Source organism: Strigops habroptila, chromosome 4 (assembly GCF_004027225.2).
Source record: "Strigops habroptila isolate Jane chromosome 4, bStrHab1.2.pri, whole genome shotgun sequence".
In the NCBI taxonomy this organism is placed as follows: Eukaryota; Metazoa; Chordata; class Aves; order Psittaciformes; family Psittacidae; genus Strigops; species Strigops habroptila.
Window position 1 is genome coordinate 7949271 of NC_046358.1, and position 18357 is coordinate 7967627.

The 18357-nt window shown below is 39.4% G+C and overlaps 1 protein-coding gene across 1 annotated transcript in view; it reads left to right on the plus strand.

Moving 5' to 3' along the window:
* The first annotated feature begins 2556 nt into the window (after positions 1-2556).
* The window catches only part of LOC115606022 (cytosolic phospholipase A2 beta-like), a 33914-nt gene continuing 18113 nt past the window's right edge, over positions 2557-18357 (plus strand). The window contains exons 1-10 of the mRNA XM_030481251.1: positions 2557-2748; positions 9795-9867; positions 10890-11066; positions 11700-11836; positions 12514-12645; positions 14177-14235; positions 15948-15990; positions 17184-17247; positions 17677-17804; positions 17921-18031. Coding sequence (XP_030337111.1) covers positions 2557-2748; positions 9795-9867; positions 10890-11066; positions 11700-11836; positions 12514-12645; positions 14177-14235; positions 15948-15990; positions 17184-17247; positions 17677-17804; positions 17921-18031 — 1116 coding nt within the window. The remainder of the gene's footprint in view (positions 2749-9794; positions 9868-10889; positions 11067-11699; positions 11837-12513; positions 12646-14176; positions 14236-15947; positions 15991-17183; positions 17248-17676; positions 17805-17920; positions 18032-18357) is intronic.

Below are 18357 nucleotides of genomic sequence, written 5' to 3' on the forward strand. Positions count from 1 at the left end.
TACTTGAATAAAGTTTTTTTTGTTTATTTGGATTATTTCTTACAGTGGTTAAATAACCCAAATAAAAAATAGTTTGGTGATGAGCTAGGGAAAAATACTTCTTTTTTTCCCCCCAATTTCAGTGAACATTTTGAAAATCTTGGGTTTCAATTTGACAATAGACCATTATTTTCTCAGATTACTGTAATTTTTCTAACCTAGCTACTGAGCAGATCGAGGTACAAACTGAGGCAAAGAGAAAGCAACTGCCATCTCTCATTGTCACTGTCTCACAGAAAAAGAAGTTTCTACAAAGCTGCACAGTCTTCCACCTCCATCTCTTCAATGGTGTGGCTGCATCTAGCCCTAGGAAGGTCCATCACTTAATTCTACATAACATCTTTCATGGGATGAATAAACAAATGTTCTCATACAAAATCATAGCAGATTTAAATTTATATACTAATTGCCATTCTTGCTTTTGAGGCTGTTAGGATCAAGCATGAAAGGACTATGAAGACAGTGCTTCACTGAGGGCAGTTTTTTGTACACCAAAGCTGAGACATGGTTGTGTGTGATTTTGCGGTGCTGTTCCCATTGCTGGGGTAAGTAATGAACTTCACTAAATGAGTCTTCAGTACCTTTTGGAAGCTCTGTCCCACTTAGCTTTTAAGGTTATGGCAGCAGTAGGATGATCCAAATCACAGCCATTTAGAGTTGCTATCACTGTACTGCTCGTATCTGACAGCTTGGCTGTGACTGAGTAGCTTCTTGCATGGGGCTGTTAGTGAGCAGCCCACTGGGTAAGCTGCATGAAGCTGAACACTGTATTAATTAACTCGCATACCGGGAACAGCATGGGCTTGCATTCCTTCCATTCTGATTCTGTTTCACATATTCTCTTGCGTGCATTACCCAAGCGCCAACAGGTAGTGTGTGAAGCAATTTAACCTCCATGTAATTTGATATGTCTTCTTATATCTTTTTTCCCCCCTCATATCTTATTTCCAAGTACTTTCTCAATATTAATTCAGAAAAGAGACAGGATTAAGTCAAAAAGGTGGAATGAGACCAGCTTAATTAACCTGTACTATCTGAAATCCCTCTTCCCTCTGTTTCCTGAGCAGCCTTTTACAAACTGAAACTGCAGATACAGTACTATATTTTTTGAGTTTAACTTCACTAGTATAAGCCTAGCATGACTATGCCCTCCTTCTAAAAACAGGAGTGGGAGGGCTTTCTGTACCCCTTTGAAGATATTGCCTTCTATTTAGCTTGTTCACTAAGGCATTGTGCTGTGCCCTCTTTAAATTTAACCTTTTAGTTTTGTCCTTACTTCTTTTTGCAGTTGACTTACTTTGTCTTACTTTCCCCATGCTGTATGTTTTTTTGTGTCTGTAGTAAAGCCTGACTTCACATAGTCCATTTCCCTCATGTCCAGGAGGAAATGGACGTGGTACTTGTCAGAGTGCTTGTTGACAAGCAACAGAAAATGTTTTATATATTTTGGCCATGCTGATTTACTGGAAACATTGACAACTTGGAGTGGCTTTTGCAAAAATTAGTTCCACAGCTCTCCAAAGTAACTTTTGCTCCTTGATTTGAAGACATTCTGGGAGCTTTTTTTCTTCTTTCCTGTTCCATTAAGACCTGGGTCTCTCTGCTGCAGCTGTTCTGTATTTAATGTGTTGCTCTGTTTCCAGGCAGACATACCCCTCTTTGAGGGGAGTTCATTTTTCTCTGGCTGTTTTTCCATTTGTCTTCCCTTTAGGAGGTAAATTTGTCAGCCTAGTATTTTGGTCTCTCAGTTCACTACAGCAAAAACAGCAATATGAAGGCAGAAATACGAAGGCAGAAAATGAAAACTTCACCTAAGAGCTTTTCCCCCTTTTTCGCTGCTTTTTTTCTTATCTCTGGAAACGGGATTGCTTTCTGACGAGTTTGGCTCATTTTTCTGGGTGTTTTGTAGCTGACCTTTGATTTGCTACACATACACAGCAGGCCTTTATTTGAGATACCTTTCTTGTTATTATTTCAAAGACGGCAACCTAACTAAGCACTCAAGTTCTCACCCTGCCACTTGGGTAAGCGTGCATCCAGTCCTCACCTCCAGGGTGGTAGCTGCACTGCCAGCCACAGCAGAGTCTTTGGAAATGTCAATTTGAGGTGTTGCTTGTCACTTTCCCAGGAGCATCTAACTAGAGCTGATTTTCAACTGGGGACAGATTTTTGTGGAAAATGCTGTAAAAAGCGCTTAAAGGTGATCCACAGTGTGCATCTGAGTTTCAGGAGAGATCTAAAGCCTAAGATTCCAGGAAACCTGTTTTCCTAAATAATTGTTGTGGTTACATTTCATTTTTTTGTTTCATTCTCTTGCCAAAAGCCAAACTAATAACTACTATTCAATGAAAATTAACTCTTGACATTCTCCCTTTCCATAAGTATACGATGTCCACTGGTTGTTTGTTGAAGCTTGGTCCTATCTGATATTACAGTCCTTTGGTGAGGACGTATCTTACAGTAAACTTATGGTGGCCTCCAGCCCTTTTCCAAGTCTGGGTCTGCAGGACATCCAACATGAAGTTGCAAGTGTGGAATAAGGTAAAGCCAGAACAGATTGCCTGGAGCAATGTCCTGATAGGCGCCCCATGGATTGTCCATCAGCAGTCCACAGTAGGCATGGGAGAGGTGGAGGAAGCCATGCCTGCACCATCTCCAGAGGCTGTCACCAGCAAGCTGAGGGGGGAATACGATGGGAAGCTGGGAGATGTCAGCTTGTCATGTTCTTTTTATAAGAAGTGTGTAGAGGGAAAAGGCCCAGAAGGTATACAGCTTTCCCTTTCCCGACCAAAATTTACCTCAATTTCACCAGCATCTCCGCATTGGCCAGGTAATCATCCAGTAGATACTTCAAAATAAGGAGACTTGATCTACTGGTTGGCAGAAAGATTTCCAATGATGTACTGGAACAAGTCCCTGTTGTAGGAAGAGTTGAAAAGAGCATTCAGAAGTGGGTTTATCTCCCACCAGAAATTTTAATAGTAAGATTTGGCTATCCCTTTCCTTTGATTGTTTTTTTATCTGGAGTATTTTGTGGAAAAACTTTAAACCTACAGAAAGTTCAGCTGCTGACTAGACAGGTAGAAGAGATGGGGAGTGCAGGAAGACTTTCTGAAGTGGCAGAATCCACCCAAAAACCTGGCAGGACAATACTGGGGCAATAACAAGTTGTGGTAGGTAATATAGTGACAGGCAAAGATGTGGTAACTGCAGTTTTCCTCTCCCCTCTGACACTGCAGATCTGTCCCTCTCAGACATAGGCAGACTCTTCTCTGCACAAAGGAGGCAGAGGGTGGAGCTCAGTGCCTGTATAAATTATATGTGTCCTTCAGGTTATTTCAGCCACAACAACAAGCTGTGAGCCTGTTTGGCAGCTGACGGATCTGTTACTCAAATTGGGGTGCCTGTTGCTGTCGCCATCTTGCATGCCATGGGGAGCCCACCAGCCAAGGTAAGAGAACTGCAGCTCTGTGCCTTGCTGTGAGCTGGCACCTCGCCACTGGGACCTCCCTGCTCCAGGTCTTGCGAGCAAACTCCTTCCTCTTTACATCTGCTGACACGCAGAGACAAACCGGTGCAATGCAGGAGGGTCACCTTGGACTTCGTAAACTCACTGCTTTCCCCTTTTACCTCGTAGTAACTAATATGTAAGTGACCTTCAGAGAAAACACAGAGAATAGGTGGCACTTTGCTATTATCGTGAGGTGTTGGCGTGAACACCGGAATGGAAGAGAGGGCTGGCCTTGATGAGTTTATCTCACTGTAAAATGAAAGTGCTTTACCCCTACTGTGTGCTGTTCTCAGGATAGCACGTTTGTTGCTTATCACAGCTGAAAAACCCAACAGCTTTTTCTAGCAACAAAGCATAATTCATCTTACTTTAGCTGCAGGGGAGAGTTCTGTTGAGCTCTTTGGCTGATTTAGCTATCTTTGATGTAATGTTTACAGCACCTGTGATTCTAGTGGAACTATTTCATGTCTGGACTTGAGTTTTGTAATAGTAAGTTCCATTCAGAGATTTTAACTGATAGTTTTTAGCATAAATCAATGGAATTATTAGCTGAGAGTTAGTTCCTCATGTATATCTTTAAAAAGTAATGGATGCGGTATCTGAAATCCGAGATGTGAATTATTTACAACTAACTGTTCTTTATATATCAAACCCCATGTCAAATTTTGCAGCAAATAAAAGAAATATGGGCATTCATGAGTTTTAAATACAGTGAGAAACAATGGTACATGCTACAGCTTATAGAGAATCATTAATCGTTAAGAATAAAGAATACTACTTATACTTGTGCCATGGTAATATTTGCAAGTGAAGTTAAAGATTCAGGAAAATATCAGCAGCTTGAAGAGATAGCTCAAATGGTAGATTGAAAATATTCAAATGTTGAATGCTCAGGGTAAATAATATAAATATAATGTACTTTGGATAAAATTTGTATCATCTAATCTATCTACCTCTTAGATCCAGAGCTATCTGTCTTAGATATAAATATTAGCTATCAATTTTAAATATAAATGTTGTATCTGATAATATAACTCATCTGGTAGATGAGTGGTTAGCTCAGATATAATTTTATGTAGAAAGTCTCAATTACAGCAAAAGTTCTTGCATTTGATCCTAATACTGCAACTGCTATTCAACGAGTATAGACATAGTCCTGGTTAACAGGCAACACTGCCAAAAGGTTAGAGTGCAACCTTAGCTTCAGGTCAGAAAGCTTCTATTCTCAAGGAAGGAAATTCATTCAATACAGCCTGTAGCTCTGCCATACAGTCAGGCAAATTAATTTTTCAGTATGTGTAAATTAGTAAATAGGTATGGAAATCAGAACAGAGTAGGTTTTGTTTCTTTCTTTTTATATTAAAAAAGCAAATTGTTTAGAAAAGTGTGGATTCTTCCAGCTATCTAGGAAGACATACTAGGAAGACTATCTAGTCTTCCAATTAATTTTTTGCTATTTTAAAAAAGCTACTGAATTGACACAGAAATGATGGACAGTATTAATTTACAACTTGCTGGGAATGCTTTTGATATTCATAACAGGGTCTTTTCTTCTGCTCAGACAAGATTAATCACTCTTCAGTAGTTTTATCTTGTGAACAACAGTATAATTTTTATGTGATAAAATACTCAGAAGTTAGATTTTGTCACTAACTGTTCAACCTGCAATGATAAGAGTTTGAATAACTGTGATTCCCAAAGAAAACAAGGCTTTCATGGTCATGTTCTTTTCTTCTATCCTCTCTCCTGGTTTTGCATATTTCTTCAGTCATTTGCTTTTCCCACCAGAACTTTGCATTCCTCTAATTTTGATGAAACTAGGCAGCTAGTTGGAAGGACGAATTGCTAGCAGTATTCTCACTGATGGAGGGGCTAAGAATCTGAGCCCCTGTGAGGTGTTAAAGGATATATACCAAAGAGAGTGCTTTGGAATCAGACTGGTCATGAAGCTTTTTTATAGTTTCTAGATTTATAGCTTTAACCTTAATTTGATAAATTGCTAAGTTTTAGTTGAACCAAATACTTAGTATCTAAGATAAATAAATGGTAAGGATATGCCAAATGATTACATTCGGTGTGAGATCTTGTACATAAGATATACAGCTTCCAGTACACCACTGGAGAAAGAAAAAGTAATCCGTGAAAGGAAGTAATTGTTCATTTCTGAAAGATATTGATAAAGCTGAGTGATAAATCCTACAGCTGTTAACAGAATGTCAACAGCTGTTGACAAAGCAGAGCAAACTCCTCACATAAAACTTCACATAAATTGGTGTTATCCCATGGTGGTAACTCTGCTCAGACAACTCGTTACATATGGTGCAGGGGGAGTGAAATGCTGAGTTTTGAATCAGCCTTACGAGTGCAAACCAGGGACTTTTTTAAAAAGAAAAGGAAAGAAAAGACTAAAGAAAAGAAAAGACAAATAAAAGAAAAGAAAAAGACAAAAGAAAAGAAAAGAAAAGAAAAGAAAAGAAAAGAAAAGAAAAGAAAAGAAAAGAAAAGAAAAGAAAAGAAAAGCAGAGAAAAGAAAAAAAAAGCAGAGAAAAGAGAAGAGAAAAGGGAACGGAAGGGAAGGGAAGGGAAGGGAAGGGAAGGGAAGGGAAGGGAAGGGAAGGGAAGGGAAGAGAAGAGAAGAGAAGAGAAAAGAGAAGAGAAAAGAAGAGAAGAGAAAAGAGAAGAGAAGAGAAGAGAAGAGAAGAGAAGAGAAGAGAAGAGAAGAGAAGAGAAGAGAGAAGAGAAGAGAAGAGAAGAGAAAAGAAGAGAGAAGAGAAGAGAAAAGAAGAGAAGAGAAAAGAGAAGAGAAGAGAAGAGAAAAGAAGAGAAGAGAGAAGAGAAGAGAAGAGAAGAGAAGAGAAGAGAAGAGAAGAGAAGAGAAGAGAAGAGAAGAGAAAAGAGCAGAGCAATATGGTGATAGAAGGAGGTTCCCAGATTGCCAGTCTCTGCAGAAACGACCCCCTAGAAGACTAACTTTCTAGTGAAGGTAGCCATGAGGTCTTGTCCTAGGAGCAGCATGGAGGGGCAATAAGGAATGAAATCAAACATATGAGCTGTTGGTAGGTTTTTCTTCTTTCACTGTCATCCAAAGACCACCTCAGTAGGCTCCTCATTAATGAGTTTTGAGAAGATTTCATACTCTTGAAGTTGTCTTTTTGGGATGAAACCTTGAAGCGACCAGCTGCCTGTAGACAGGAGAATCATGTGTCCTCCTGAAGCTGACCATCATATTACTGTTCTCTGGAAGCCAGCCAGTATGTCAGCAAAGGTGCATTATTACAATCAAAGAGATGTTGGCAACAGATGTGAATTTTCAGTTTGTTAAGGTTTGACACAGCTATGGCAATTGTATATCATAGTTTTATCTCCTGTTTATTGACTTTTTCTGTATTTTAATCCTGAAGTGGCTTCCAAAAACTTGCTTCGAGAGTACAGAAATGCAGTTTGGTGCTGAATGTTATCAAGTGAAAAGAAGTTTGGGTTTCTGTTTCTGTGTGGGGTTTTTTGTTCGTTCCTATTTTGTTGTTTGGGGTTTTTTTGGGGGGGTGTGTGTGTCACTTTTTAGCCTACTCTTTGGGACTCTGGATGTGCTACTATTTGTTGGTCTGGCATGTTATGCAAACACACAGAGGCAGCCATCATTGACATCAATGTGGCACTACTAATTTTCCTGCAAAAATAGAATGATGCCCTTCTGGAAAAGTTACATTTGACTTGATATTTACAGAGGGAGTTTGTTCCTCTGTGTGCCTACGCAGGAAACTACATTTCTTCCAGGGAAGTGAACTAAAGGGAGTAAGACCAGTACAGCTGCAAGACTGTCAAGAGCTGTCTGGATATGGTCTGTGCTTATCAATTTGCATTAATAATCATGCATCAATTGTCATGTTATGAAAATAGCAAATGATTTCTCTAATTATTTTTAATAAAGGGTATTCTGAAATGCCAACAATTTTGGGCAAGGATGTTATTTCAGACCAGCCAAATCAGACCCTAGTAGTCTGCTACGGACCACTGCAGAAGTAAAATTAGCTCTGCCTTTTTCTGATTAAAAGAAAGAATAAGCCCAATTCTAAATGATTATCACAGGCTGGAGTAAACTGCAGGCTTGGGAGCAGGATGGCTTCTGGTTTTCCCTGGAGATTTGCATGTAGGGTTTATTATGGCCACATTTACCTATCTGAACCTCTTAATCTTTTACCCTCCAACAACACAAGGACTAAGCTGCAAAAAATCAGAAGTAGTGAACAGTCACCTTTGATGCAGGCAGATGTTGACATGTTTAAGGGAAGTGATTGCTGTTGAAAGGGGAAAAGAGGAGGAGTGGGGTTCTCTGGTTCTAGTGGAAGAGGATGAAAACATGACACCAATCATAACTGTGAGTACTCTGATGATGAACTGCAGATGCACCATTTTTATAAACAATTACATTTTCATCACAAAAGGTTCAAAGCAACTTTGTACAACATCCATTTCTTCATTAAAGGCAGACTCTGAGAATGGTTTGGCTTCTATTGAGCAAGGGGGAAGTGATTACAAAATAACACAGAATTAACATATTAATTAAAAACAGTCAGCTCTGTAATCGTCTACATAATCCAGTACTTCATGTTAATGAGACCCACTAGGAATGCTGACTGAGTGTTTCGGTTGGGAGTATTTGCACAGGAAAATTAAAGTCAAATTCTTTCAGCAGCCATTGGAATAATATGGAAGTATCCCAAATGGAACTTGTAATGTCCTTAGTGCATTAAATACAGAATGTTTTAAATATATCAGTTTCAAATTGAAGGAAAATGTAACAGAAATAGTTCTTGTCATGCAAGAACAAACGTGTCCTACATTTTTATATGGGAATTGTTTCAATCAACCATTAAAAGGCCAAGAAACAGAGTAATTTGTGATTTCGTAGGTTTAAGAACTCTCCTTAAGGCGACTCTTGAATATTAATCTGAATTTAAAAAGGATGTAACTTTAAAAGTGCCATAATAAAATGTAATATTAAGCCCTTTTTTGAACGTGCCAATTCACAGTTGAAATGGCTTCCGTTTGATGTAATGTAATTTACCTTTAAACAAAACCGAATTAAACTGAATAAAGGCTATTCTCATCTCTAATAAGCTTGTCCAGTAGCCTCCACCCCCTTTTGAAAGAATATTGTATTAAGTGTAGTGAGTGACTCCTTCTATAGAGAAGTTCCAGTTTCCCCAGCTCTTTGTATCCCCAAAGTTAATAACTTCAATGTCAGGAACATTAATCATGGTGCTAACTTTCAAACTGAAGTTGTTGAATTATTTTGTTGCAGTGTAATGGGATAGTCTCATTTAGGCAGATACAATGTTTCAGTCGGTGTGTAGTTTAAGCTGCCATTCAAACTAATGAAACACTTCCAATATGGTGTGGCCCTGTTTTTATTTATTAGTGGTAGTAGCACTGTATGTTATTATTGCTTATTATTGCTGACAAGCTGTGCCTATATGCAAAAAATATGTAAAACAACAGAAAATTGAAAAGAAATTTAAATGTTCTAATTTGACAAAAAGAAGAAAATATTTTTCTGCTTTCAGTATTAAGATTATCAAGTGTCTATATATGTGTGTTCATTCAGGCTTATCAGAACGTCTTTTGAAAATGTCAAATACTTTCTGACCAGCTTAGGTTAGGAAGCTTAATTCTTTGTTAGAGTTAGGGACAAGTAACTTGAAATAAGTGTTACAATGATAGCTTGCGTACGATAGAAATAAATCTCATATCCGGAAGGGAAGGGATTACATTCCCATTGGTATTTACAAGATACCTAATGATGTGGGATTCTGTGATATTATGCCTCCAAAGCAGGGCACTTCTTTCATCATTTGAAGGGTCTCTGCTGGGTCTATGGTCCGTTCACTCAGAGTCAGCGGTTCATGCCTCTAGATGCCTTTTGGTGAGCTTGGCCCACTTACAAGTGTTACAAAAATTTAGTCCTAGTTGGGATACAAAGTCAGAAGTTTTTAGAGCGCTTTGGTAACTACCACATCCTGACCTAGTGTCAGTGCTGTACCAGGAGCCAGGAGGCTGCTGCAAGTTCCTAATGTTGTTCTCCAAAGGCCCAGTTTTGACCTTCCTGTGGCACAGGACACTCACAGATTGGAAGTACACCCATCGCTATGGCTATCCATGCTTCAGGTTGTATGAAAATAGGGTGATTACATATTGGTTTTGTATTCTGGGCTTGTAAAACTAATTGCATTTATTTTCTCTGCAGATGAAGTTCTGCCCCATCCACATGCTTTCTGTAAGAATCATACAAGCTAAGAACATCAAATCAAGAGACCTGTGTGAGTTGTGCTTTGATTGTATTTTTAGTCACCTCCAGAGTTTATGTAGTGAGAAATGTTCCTAGGTTTGAAGGTATAAAAGCAACGTACATAAAGCACAACAACAGAAGTACTGCTGCTAGGGCTATGGTTAAATTAAATGCCTGAGGTACCATTAGGCTAGAGGACATATCTAGTGGCATCTCAGGGAACTGGTAAAAACCAAGATTCTGAGATGAATTTCTGGGACAACAAGGGAAGGTAGACCTTGTGTGGACACTGCAATCTGTAAATCTGCTTGGAGTTGTTTGGTTTTGATGTTCATAATTGGTATAAATCACATAATGGACTGGAATTTTGCCACAGAGGACATGTATTTAGGGACCTTTTATTGCAATGTATCAATTACACACAGTAATCAAAGGTAAACTAGAGAATTTCAAGCCTTCTAAAGTACAGTATCATCTGGGGTATTTGCTGTTCTCAGACGACCAGTCATGTTAAATTATATTGATAGTTTCTGAATCTGAAGATCCAGCCCTAAACACATTCTCGAACATGCAGGAAAACTGGACATTTTGGTGTACCTTTGTATTAAATTTTCTTTAACTCATTATTCCTCACAGCCTCCTGTGACTCCTTCTCAAGGTGTACTATGGAACAGCCATTCAGCTGCCAGTTTTGCACAGGTCTCCTGTGGTTTCCTCAGCCAGGACAAAGACCTTGAGTTGCTTTTTCTCACAGTCTTAAAACCTCTGTCCTGTGTATTGCCTTCTAGTGAAAAATGACATGTTCAGCCAAAAAAGTGCCGCTTTACAGCTGAGACCCTTCACAACTCACTGTGCAGGGCCAAGCACAACGTTGGCCAAGCCTGAATGCAAGGCTGACCAGAGGGAGTTGAGTAACTGCCTGATGAAGTGCTTCCTGTACTCCTGTGGCAAATGCCAGGTAGCAACGTCCAGAGGTGGACACCAGAAAAGTGGTAGCGTGATAAGGCCTGTTTTTCTGAGTTTCAATGATCTCTTCTATCTACTCTATTGAAGGGACAGTTCCGCTTTCCTGCCAAAACCTTGTGGGGCAATGTTATTCACTCCTTGATACCAGTCTGAAGTATTTAGGCATCTCGGGATGCAGTACACATCATCAGCCAAGTCCAGACTCCAGCTCTGAAAGACATCACCTTGGAGATTTCCTTTCACACCGTTGTCAAGCTTCACAAAGTAAATGTGCTTTCCCACCCTGGCTTTTCCCGAAGGATGGCTGCTCGAGGGACTGACTGCACTAACCATAAGGAGTAGATGTAGGCTGGAAGTGAGATGAAGACTTCTGAGTTGCTCATGCCCTTACGTTCCTGGGCCCACACCAGCCTTCAGCTGCAGCAGATCTTCCCTAGCACCTAACCCTTCTAGACAGCCATCACGTCCCCTCCGCATGTTGCCAGACTGAGCAAGCCAGTCTTCCCCGATCTTCTCTGTAATATGCATTCTCCTTTCCTGTAATCATCCTAACAACTCCTTTTGGTACTAGCTCTAGATTCAGTTAAACTTTTTTAACATCATTGACTGGAATCGTAAGGAATGTGCCCAATGAATGGTCAGTGGGGTCTTTTATACCTCTTCCTCTTCACATGGGAAACATGGCTCTTAGTGTACTTTGTGTGTGCATGTGTGTACATTTGCAACTTGTAGTTATTTACCCAGGAAATAGATGGTTTTCCTTGGTTGCTTCCAACTGATGGTCTCTTTATGTATTTAAAAAAAACTAGTAATATTTGTTAGTCTCCAGAATTATGACCTTGCCTCACTTTTCATCTGTAACACTGGCATCAGGTTTTTAATGTTTCTTTGCTGCAGTGACTGCATCAGACTGCTACGTGCGCTTGTGGCTGCCGTCTGCTTCAAATCGAAAGCTTCAGACCAAAACCATCAAGAATTCTGACAATCCTGTCTGGAACGAGACTTTCTACTTTAGGATCCAGAGAGAAGTTGAGGTAGTAAATAAATAGAAATGTCACTATTTTGAATAGCTAGGAATCCTCAGTTGACATCCTGTCAATCAACTGTGCTAAATAACTTCAGAAAATGCTTGTGTAGCAGAATTTGCAACTGATTGGTTAAGACAAAACAGTAGACATATGCAGTCTATAACATCCACCAATGTTATAGACATCAGTGATATGAATTCCTACCTCTGAGCTAGTCCAGATTCCCTTTGTTGTCACCTGAAAGACAGCACTGCTGTAGCATGCTTCATCTGGGCTATTTTGGCTAATTTCAAAAGAGCTTTCCCTTCACTGGGTAAGGGAAGGGTAAAGGAGTAGCTGTGGTGTAGACAGCAAATTTAATCCTACCCTAAGCAGTGTAGTTAAAAGACCTTTGGGGGTGTGTTCTTTGGGCAGGTTATTAGTGTGGTGCAGAGCACTGACATCTTTTCTGTCTCAGAATAGTGTGAGATCTCTGTTGCAGGTAGTTGTCTTCTGTTTCATGATGTTTCCCAAGGTTGGGTGTAATGATGGTGTTTCCCATTAGCAAACTCCAGAAGGAAAGCATATGTTTTTTTATTCTTACTATTGTGCAAATCAAGCAGCTGCAGAAGTATATAACCCCTTTTTATTTCTGTGTGATAGCAGCTTAATAAAAGTTCTTATTTATTTTTTCCTGCTACCAGAACATCTTAGAATTGGCAGTGTGTGATGAAGATCCACTCACCAAAGATGACATGCAGTTCACAGTTCTTTTTAATGTTGCTAGAATCAGACCAGGGGAGACAGTCCGTGAGACATTTGCTTTGAAATCAGAGGTAAGGACTCGGGAGATGTTATAGCATCTTTCCAGTACCTTAAGGAGGCGTACAAGAACACTGGAGAGAGACTTTTTGTAAGAGCAAGCACTGATAGGACAAGGGGGAATGGCTTTAAACTGAAAGAGGTTAGATTTAGATTAGATATTAGGAAGAAGTTCTTCCCTGTGACAATGATGAGGCGCTGGCACAGGTCGCCCAGAGAAGCTGTGTCTGCCCCATCCCTGGCAGTGTTCAAGGCCAGGTTGGACGGAGCTTGGAGCAACGTGGTCTAGTGGAAGGTGTCCCTGCCTGTGGCAGGGGGTTGGAACTGGATGAGCTCTAAGGTCCCTTCCAACCCAAACCATTCTATGATTCTATGAATCTATGAAAATACAGGCAGATGCTGGCAAGACCTCATTGTCCACATTGGCTTCTATGTTAAGTGGTGTTTGGGTTTTCCTAAACAGATAACCTTATATACCATTGTCAATATTTCATCAAAACAGATATAATTGTGCTGAATTTTTGTGATTTCATTAGTCTCTTTTCACATATTCAAAAAATGAAGCAGCTTCTTTTTCATGCCCATCATCTCTGTGAGGGCAAAATATGTTAACAGAGAGCATTTGTAAACAGTCATTTTTATATTTTATAGTCAAACCTTACCTTTTGTCTTTATTCAACTTTTCCATGCTTAGAGGACATTTCCTCCTTAAGACAACTTTAAGACATAATGACAATGCACTCAGCACTTGAATTAAATGGTTCTTTCAGGCTTCTCCTGTTGGTGATCACGCTGGGTTTCCTTCTAGGTGATTCAGATTTTTCTAGCCCATAGTAAAGGCACACCTGTTCTGCTAACATCTTTGGTATTCTGTTAAGGAGCCCATGAAAGAGAATTGTCCAGAGAACAAAGCTGGAGTAGGACTGTGACAACTCCTGGGCTTGTCTGAGCTGTAGCTGAGGTATTGCTACATGCTCATTGCAGGAAGGAAACAGTCCATATCCAAAAGAACAGCTACTTCAAATGCCAAAAGCTGTTAACATGGATATTCCTTGTACCCTGCAGACTGGTGCCATGCACTTCTCAGTGGATGAGTCACTGGGAAATATAATGATTCAGTAACCACCTCAGTCCAGAGTACTCTTGCCAACTTCATCTCTGCTGGATTCCATGCTCTGTACATGGAAATGACACTGGCCTTAGTCACTTTTGTTGCTGAGCTTCAATGCCTTTCTCCCATGCACATCATGTTTACAGTAAGCCATTATATTTCTGTTTCAGTCAAGCTTTCCCTTGTGATTTTCTCTTTGGAAATAGGTATAGTTCTACACATCCCACAATGGGAGAATATTGATCTTATGTGCCTTTTGCAAGCATGTGGTTTCCATTGCAGTCTCAGCTTTGGAAGGAGGTAATATGCAGCTTTTTTTTTGGTAACATTAGCAGAATAGATGTCAGCCATGGAAGTGCTTTTTAGGTGTGTCTACACTGACAAATCCTTGTAGCCTCCAAAAATCCGTATTTATTTTACCCTTTTCTTTTTAGACAGAGACATGTACTAAGAAATGGGAAAGTTTGGAAGTGGAATTCTGGATGGAAAGAATGTGAGTAAAATTCCAGAGCTGAAAAGCTATAGATCTGCCAGGGACTAATAATATCTCAGAGAAAGAGGGACTTCTTCCAGCTTTTCCTCCCAGCAGTGAGCTGAAGTTAGTTTCAAACTTTTTTGCCTTTCAGTGTATTTAATACAAATCTTGCCTTCTGTTAGACACGTATATCCTGATCATAGAAACGTAGTAACATTGGCACAATGTGATAACTTGACACAAGATGCATGTAAAACTTAACAGAGGTGCTCTTCAAGTTGTTAATTGAACAATGCCTTGAACACTGTGGTGTTTCTAAAAGACCAGAAAAGTTGTATTATTGTCATGATATATATGGAGTTAGGTAGATAGTATTAAAAAAGTCACCTATTAGGCTATAGCTTAGTTAAACGTGAAAAGCAACAAATAATAAAATTAAGACCATCCCTCTCAAAGTGGTAATCAACATTATCTGGAGGAGTACAAATCCCATAAGATTAACTTTATCTCTCTTCTAAATACCATCACTAGCTTAGTTGGAAAACCAACAACCCTTAACAACACATTCTGGCATATTTGAGCTTAGCATTACCAAAAAAAGGGAATATAGTCCAGTCAAAACTGATTAACTGCATGGTTAGAAGAATGAACTGTAAATATGGCTTCTTATTCTCAAACATGGAAAAGCTGCAGAAGAAAATCACTGGTGTTCTTGGTTAATTTCTCCTGCAGTGAAACTCAGGAATATCTAATTTGTCTATGAGAAATGCTTTAAGAGATGGTATAAGTATCTCCTGCAAATGTGGAAGCAATCACAGCCAGATGTATAGAAAGGACAGAATGAGATGCAGTGCTTGGAAACTGGACTGAGCAGATTCAGAGCAGAAATAAGAGGAACATCCTCCACCATTCAAGTTATAAGGCATGTGGGGGATTCTCCACCCTTGGAAGTCAGACCTAGTTGTTTATATTTTAAATACATTTTATAGCTGAAATAGAAGTTTTAAGGCTGAAAGTGATGTTTGATAAAATACCCAGACTTTGCAGAAAGTCAAAGGTTATATACTACATAACTTTATTGGTCCTTTAACATTTATGAAAGCTGTTATGAAGATGAGTAACAGTTGGGAGTATTGACCTGAATGAGAGATGGTGTTAGTAGACTCTATAGATTCTCATAGTATTAAATAACTACATCCTTTCAGTGACTGACCTAGGTCTTACAAAGTAAAATGTCTGGGACAAGACCTTCTATTACTTACCTCTGTGTTTTCCAGTCATACGTATAGCTCAGTGAGAGCTAATTCTTATTTGCTGTTCATTTGTAATCAGTTGTAAATTATAATCTGGAACGGTCAGAAATATCTTTCTTAATAAGTATTTACAGAATGCATTAATAGTAGTCTTTGCTTTCCGCAAGTCATATGGTCATTTGTTAATAGTAAGACATGATTCCACATAGACCAGTATGTCTTTGTTCTGCTGTATCTTAGCATATAGTTTTAAGCATTGGTATTTTTATGGGCTCTCCTGCCTTTCTTCTTGTTTGGCTGTTACATTTTGGTTCATGTGCTTAGCAAGTGATCATGTATTATGTCTTTTAGAAAACAAACAGTGATACTAACATAACTATATTCAATTTTAAGCAGGAAAGGTCATAAAACTACTATTTAAAGAAAATACCAGATACTCACATGGCTTCTGTTTGTTTTCTGATTCTGTCTTTTCAGTCCTGGCCCTCCAGAGCACCTAATTACCAATGATGTCCTAGTGGTAAGGTTCACGTATGATTTTAGCTTGAAGTGACTTCTTCAGTTTGATTCTTTCCTCTTCCGCCCATCCATCTGACATTTCAAAAGCTACAACAATACATAAGAGGACAGTGTGCATTATAAAGTGAAAGATGTGGGACAATTCCCATTCATTATGGCTTAGCTGTTCTTGATGCAAGAACAGCTGTGTTTCTTGAAGTCCTCAGGTTTTACAGATGTCAATATTTTGCCCAGCTCTGGTTTGTTCATGTTGCAGAACCCCAGATTTGTTGGTGTTCAAAATGAAAACTGCTTGTGTTTTGTGTAATACAGCATGGCACTTGACAAGAAAAACAAAGGTTATAAAAGGGATGAGTCTGTAGAAGTGGTCAGTATGCTTATGGCTGGAAGGTTATATAATATAGCAGCTTTTTAGGAAATGAGTCTTTTAGTAAAGAGTTATTTTAGTCATTGAAACATAGAGTCCTCCTTTAGTGTTAGTCAGCATGTGGTATATTACCTATGTCCTGGGGACAGCCCAGCAGCTAAGGAGTGCAAAGTACTGTGTGCCAACCTCTCCAAGGCTGCACGTGATTTCCAGATGCTAGTCTTTAATGCCCCTGAGGCAAAGTAACACACATTCTGTTCTTTCCCCCTCATTTTCTGTGTGAGGCATAAGGGCTGTAATGATTGGCATGTGTTTTTCCTGAAATGCCTTGGAAAACTGTCCTGGCATGAGTTATTAAAGGTGAACTGGAATGACTCAGGTGGAGGGTAGGGTGGAATAAATCCATGATTTCCCTACATCAGGACTAGCAAGAAGATGCCTTGCAGACTAATCACTGCCACAATACACAGAAACTCATTATCAGGTGTTTCCCTCCACTCTTCCTAAATAATTATCAAATGGATATGTAGCTGTTTGGGCAACAGTGTGTTGTACAGTTTCCTGATTTTGGGATAACTTGAATGGGTATAACAACATCTGGCAATATACCACTGTACGGACAAACTAGTTCTGAAGGAGTGTGACTGGACTACCGTCCTGAGTTAATAAGCTCTGAATTTACTCTTGTGCAGGTGGATTGCTTCCAGCACTGAGACTAGTTTGGTTGACTCTATATTATAGGTAGTGGCTGTCTGCATGATGTTTCACTATTTGCAGTAGGTGTGGCATTTGCTATGTTCACACTTTTCCGCTCCTGTTTTTTACAGTCCCGTGATGTTTGCTGCTTGGAAGTGCAAGTGGACATTAATGAAAGCAGGAAATATTTGAAAGGTATGCTGATTTCTTTGTGAAGTGAGGCCATGACCGTATCAACCCTATCATAGTCATTCAGACCCAGATGGAGGCACTTTAGGATACACACATGACTAAATGTTCTAAAGGCGATAAAAGGTAATGGAGTGAAAGTCCCTGAACTGCCTCCATTTGTAATGCTGATCTCTGTGTATTTTCCTTGAAACTGTCAAGTCTGGACACAGTAAACTTTGCTGGTGGAAGTATGAGAGAGTGCTGGCTCTGGGAGCACTTCAAGTGTTTGGGGTAAAGGCAGGAGCACCAGTTCCTGTGCTGTAGGAGACTTGCCAGTGTGGCATCTTACAAGGAGTTACCAGAGAGAATGACTCCAGCAGAAAGTTTGCCAACTATGTTGGCTATTTTGCCCGAACAGTGGTATTATTCTCTAAACAAATCTGTTTTCCCTAGAGGGTAAAAATCTCGTGCTTACAATACGTGAATCTCATGAGGGAACACAGAAAACTACAGAGGATACAGATACTTTCTACTTTCATTGTGTGAAGGCTTGGGAGCCAGTTCTAAAAGTCAGGCTGCAGGTAATGGAGACTATACGGTACCCTGTTCATACTGCTTGCTCTTTTGTCACCAAAACAGTAAAGAACTGGATTGTTTCTATTCTGTGAATAAAACCCATGTTTTTTGTTCTCTGTAGAAAGTTTCTGATAAGGAAAATGAGGATAGCAATTTAAGCGACACCTTAACAGTACCACTGAAATTTCTCCCTGTTGGATATAAAGTGAAAATAACCCTCCCTGTAAGAAATGTAAGTGCTTCACCGTTTGTACTTTTTGAGAGTAGAGTAACCCTCAGTATTTAACACCATAACGTTTAAAGAAAAGAATAAATCTTAAGCCTGAATAAGAATTTTGAGTAAATACGAGTTTTCTCTGCAAAAAAAAAAAAGTTAGCTTTCTAGTGAAATACCAATTTTCTTTCAATAAAATCCATAATTGGGAATTCATCCTGGTCAGTTTTAGATGCATCAGACCAACCTCTGCTGTCCTTACACAGTTAAAGATGAATATTCAATACTTCTAGCAAGGCTTTGGGAGGCCCCAATGCTCTTTATCAAGCCTGGATGGCTAGCTC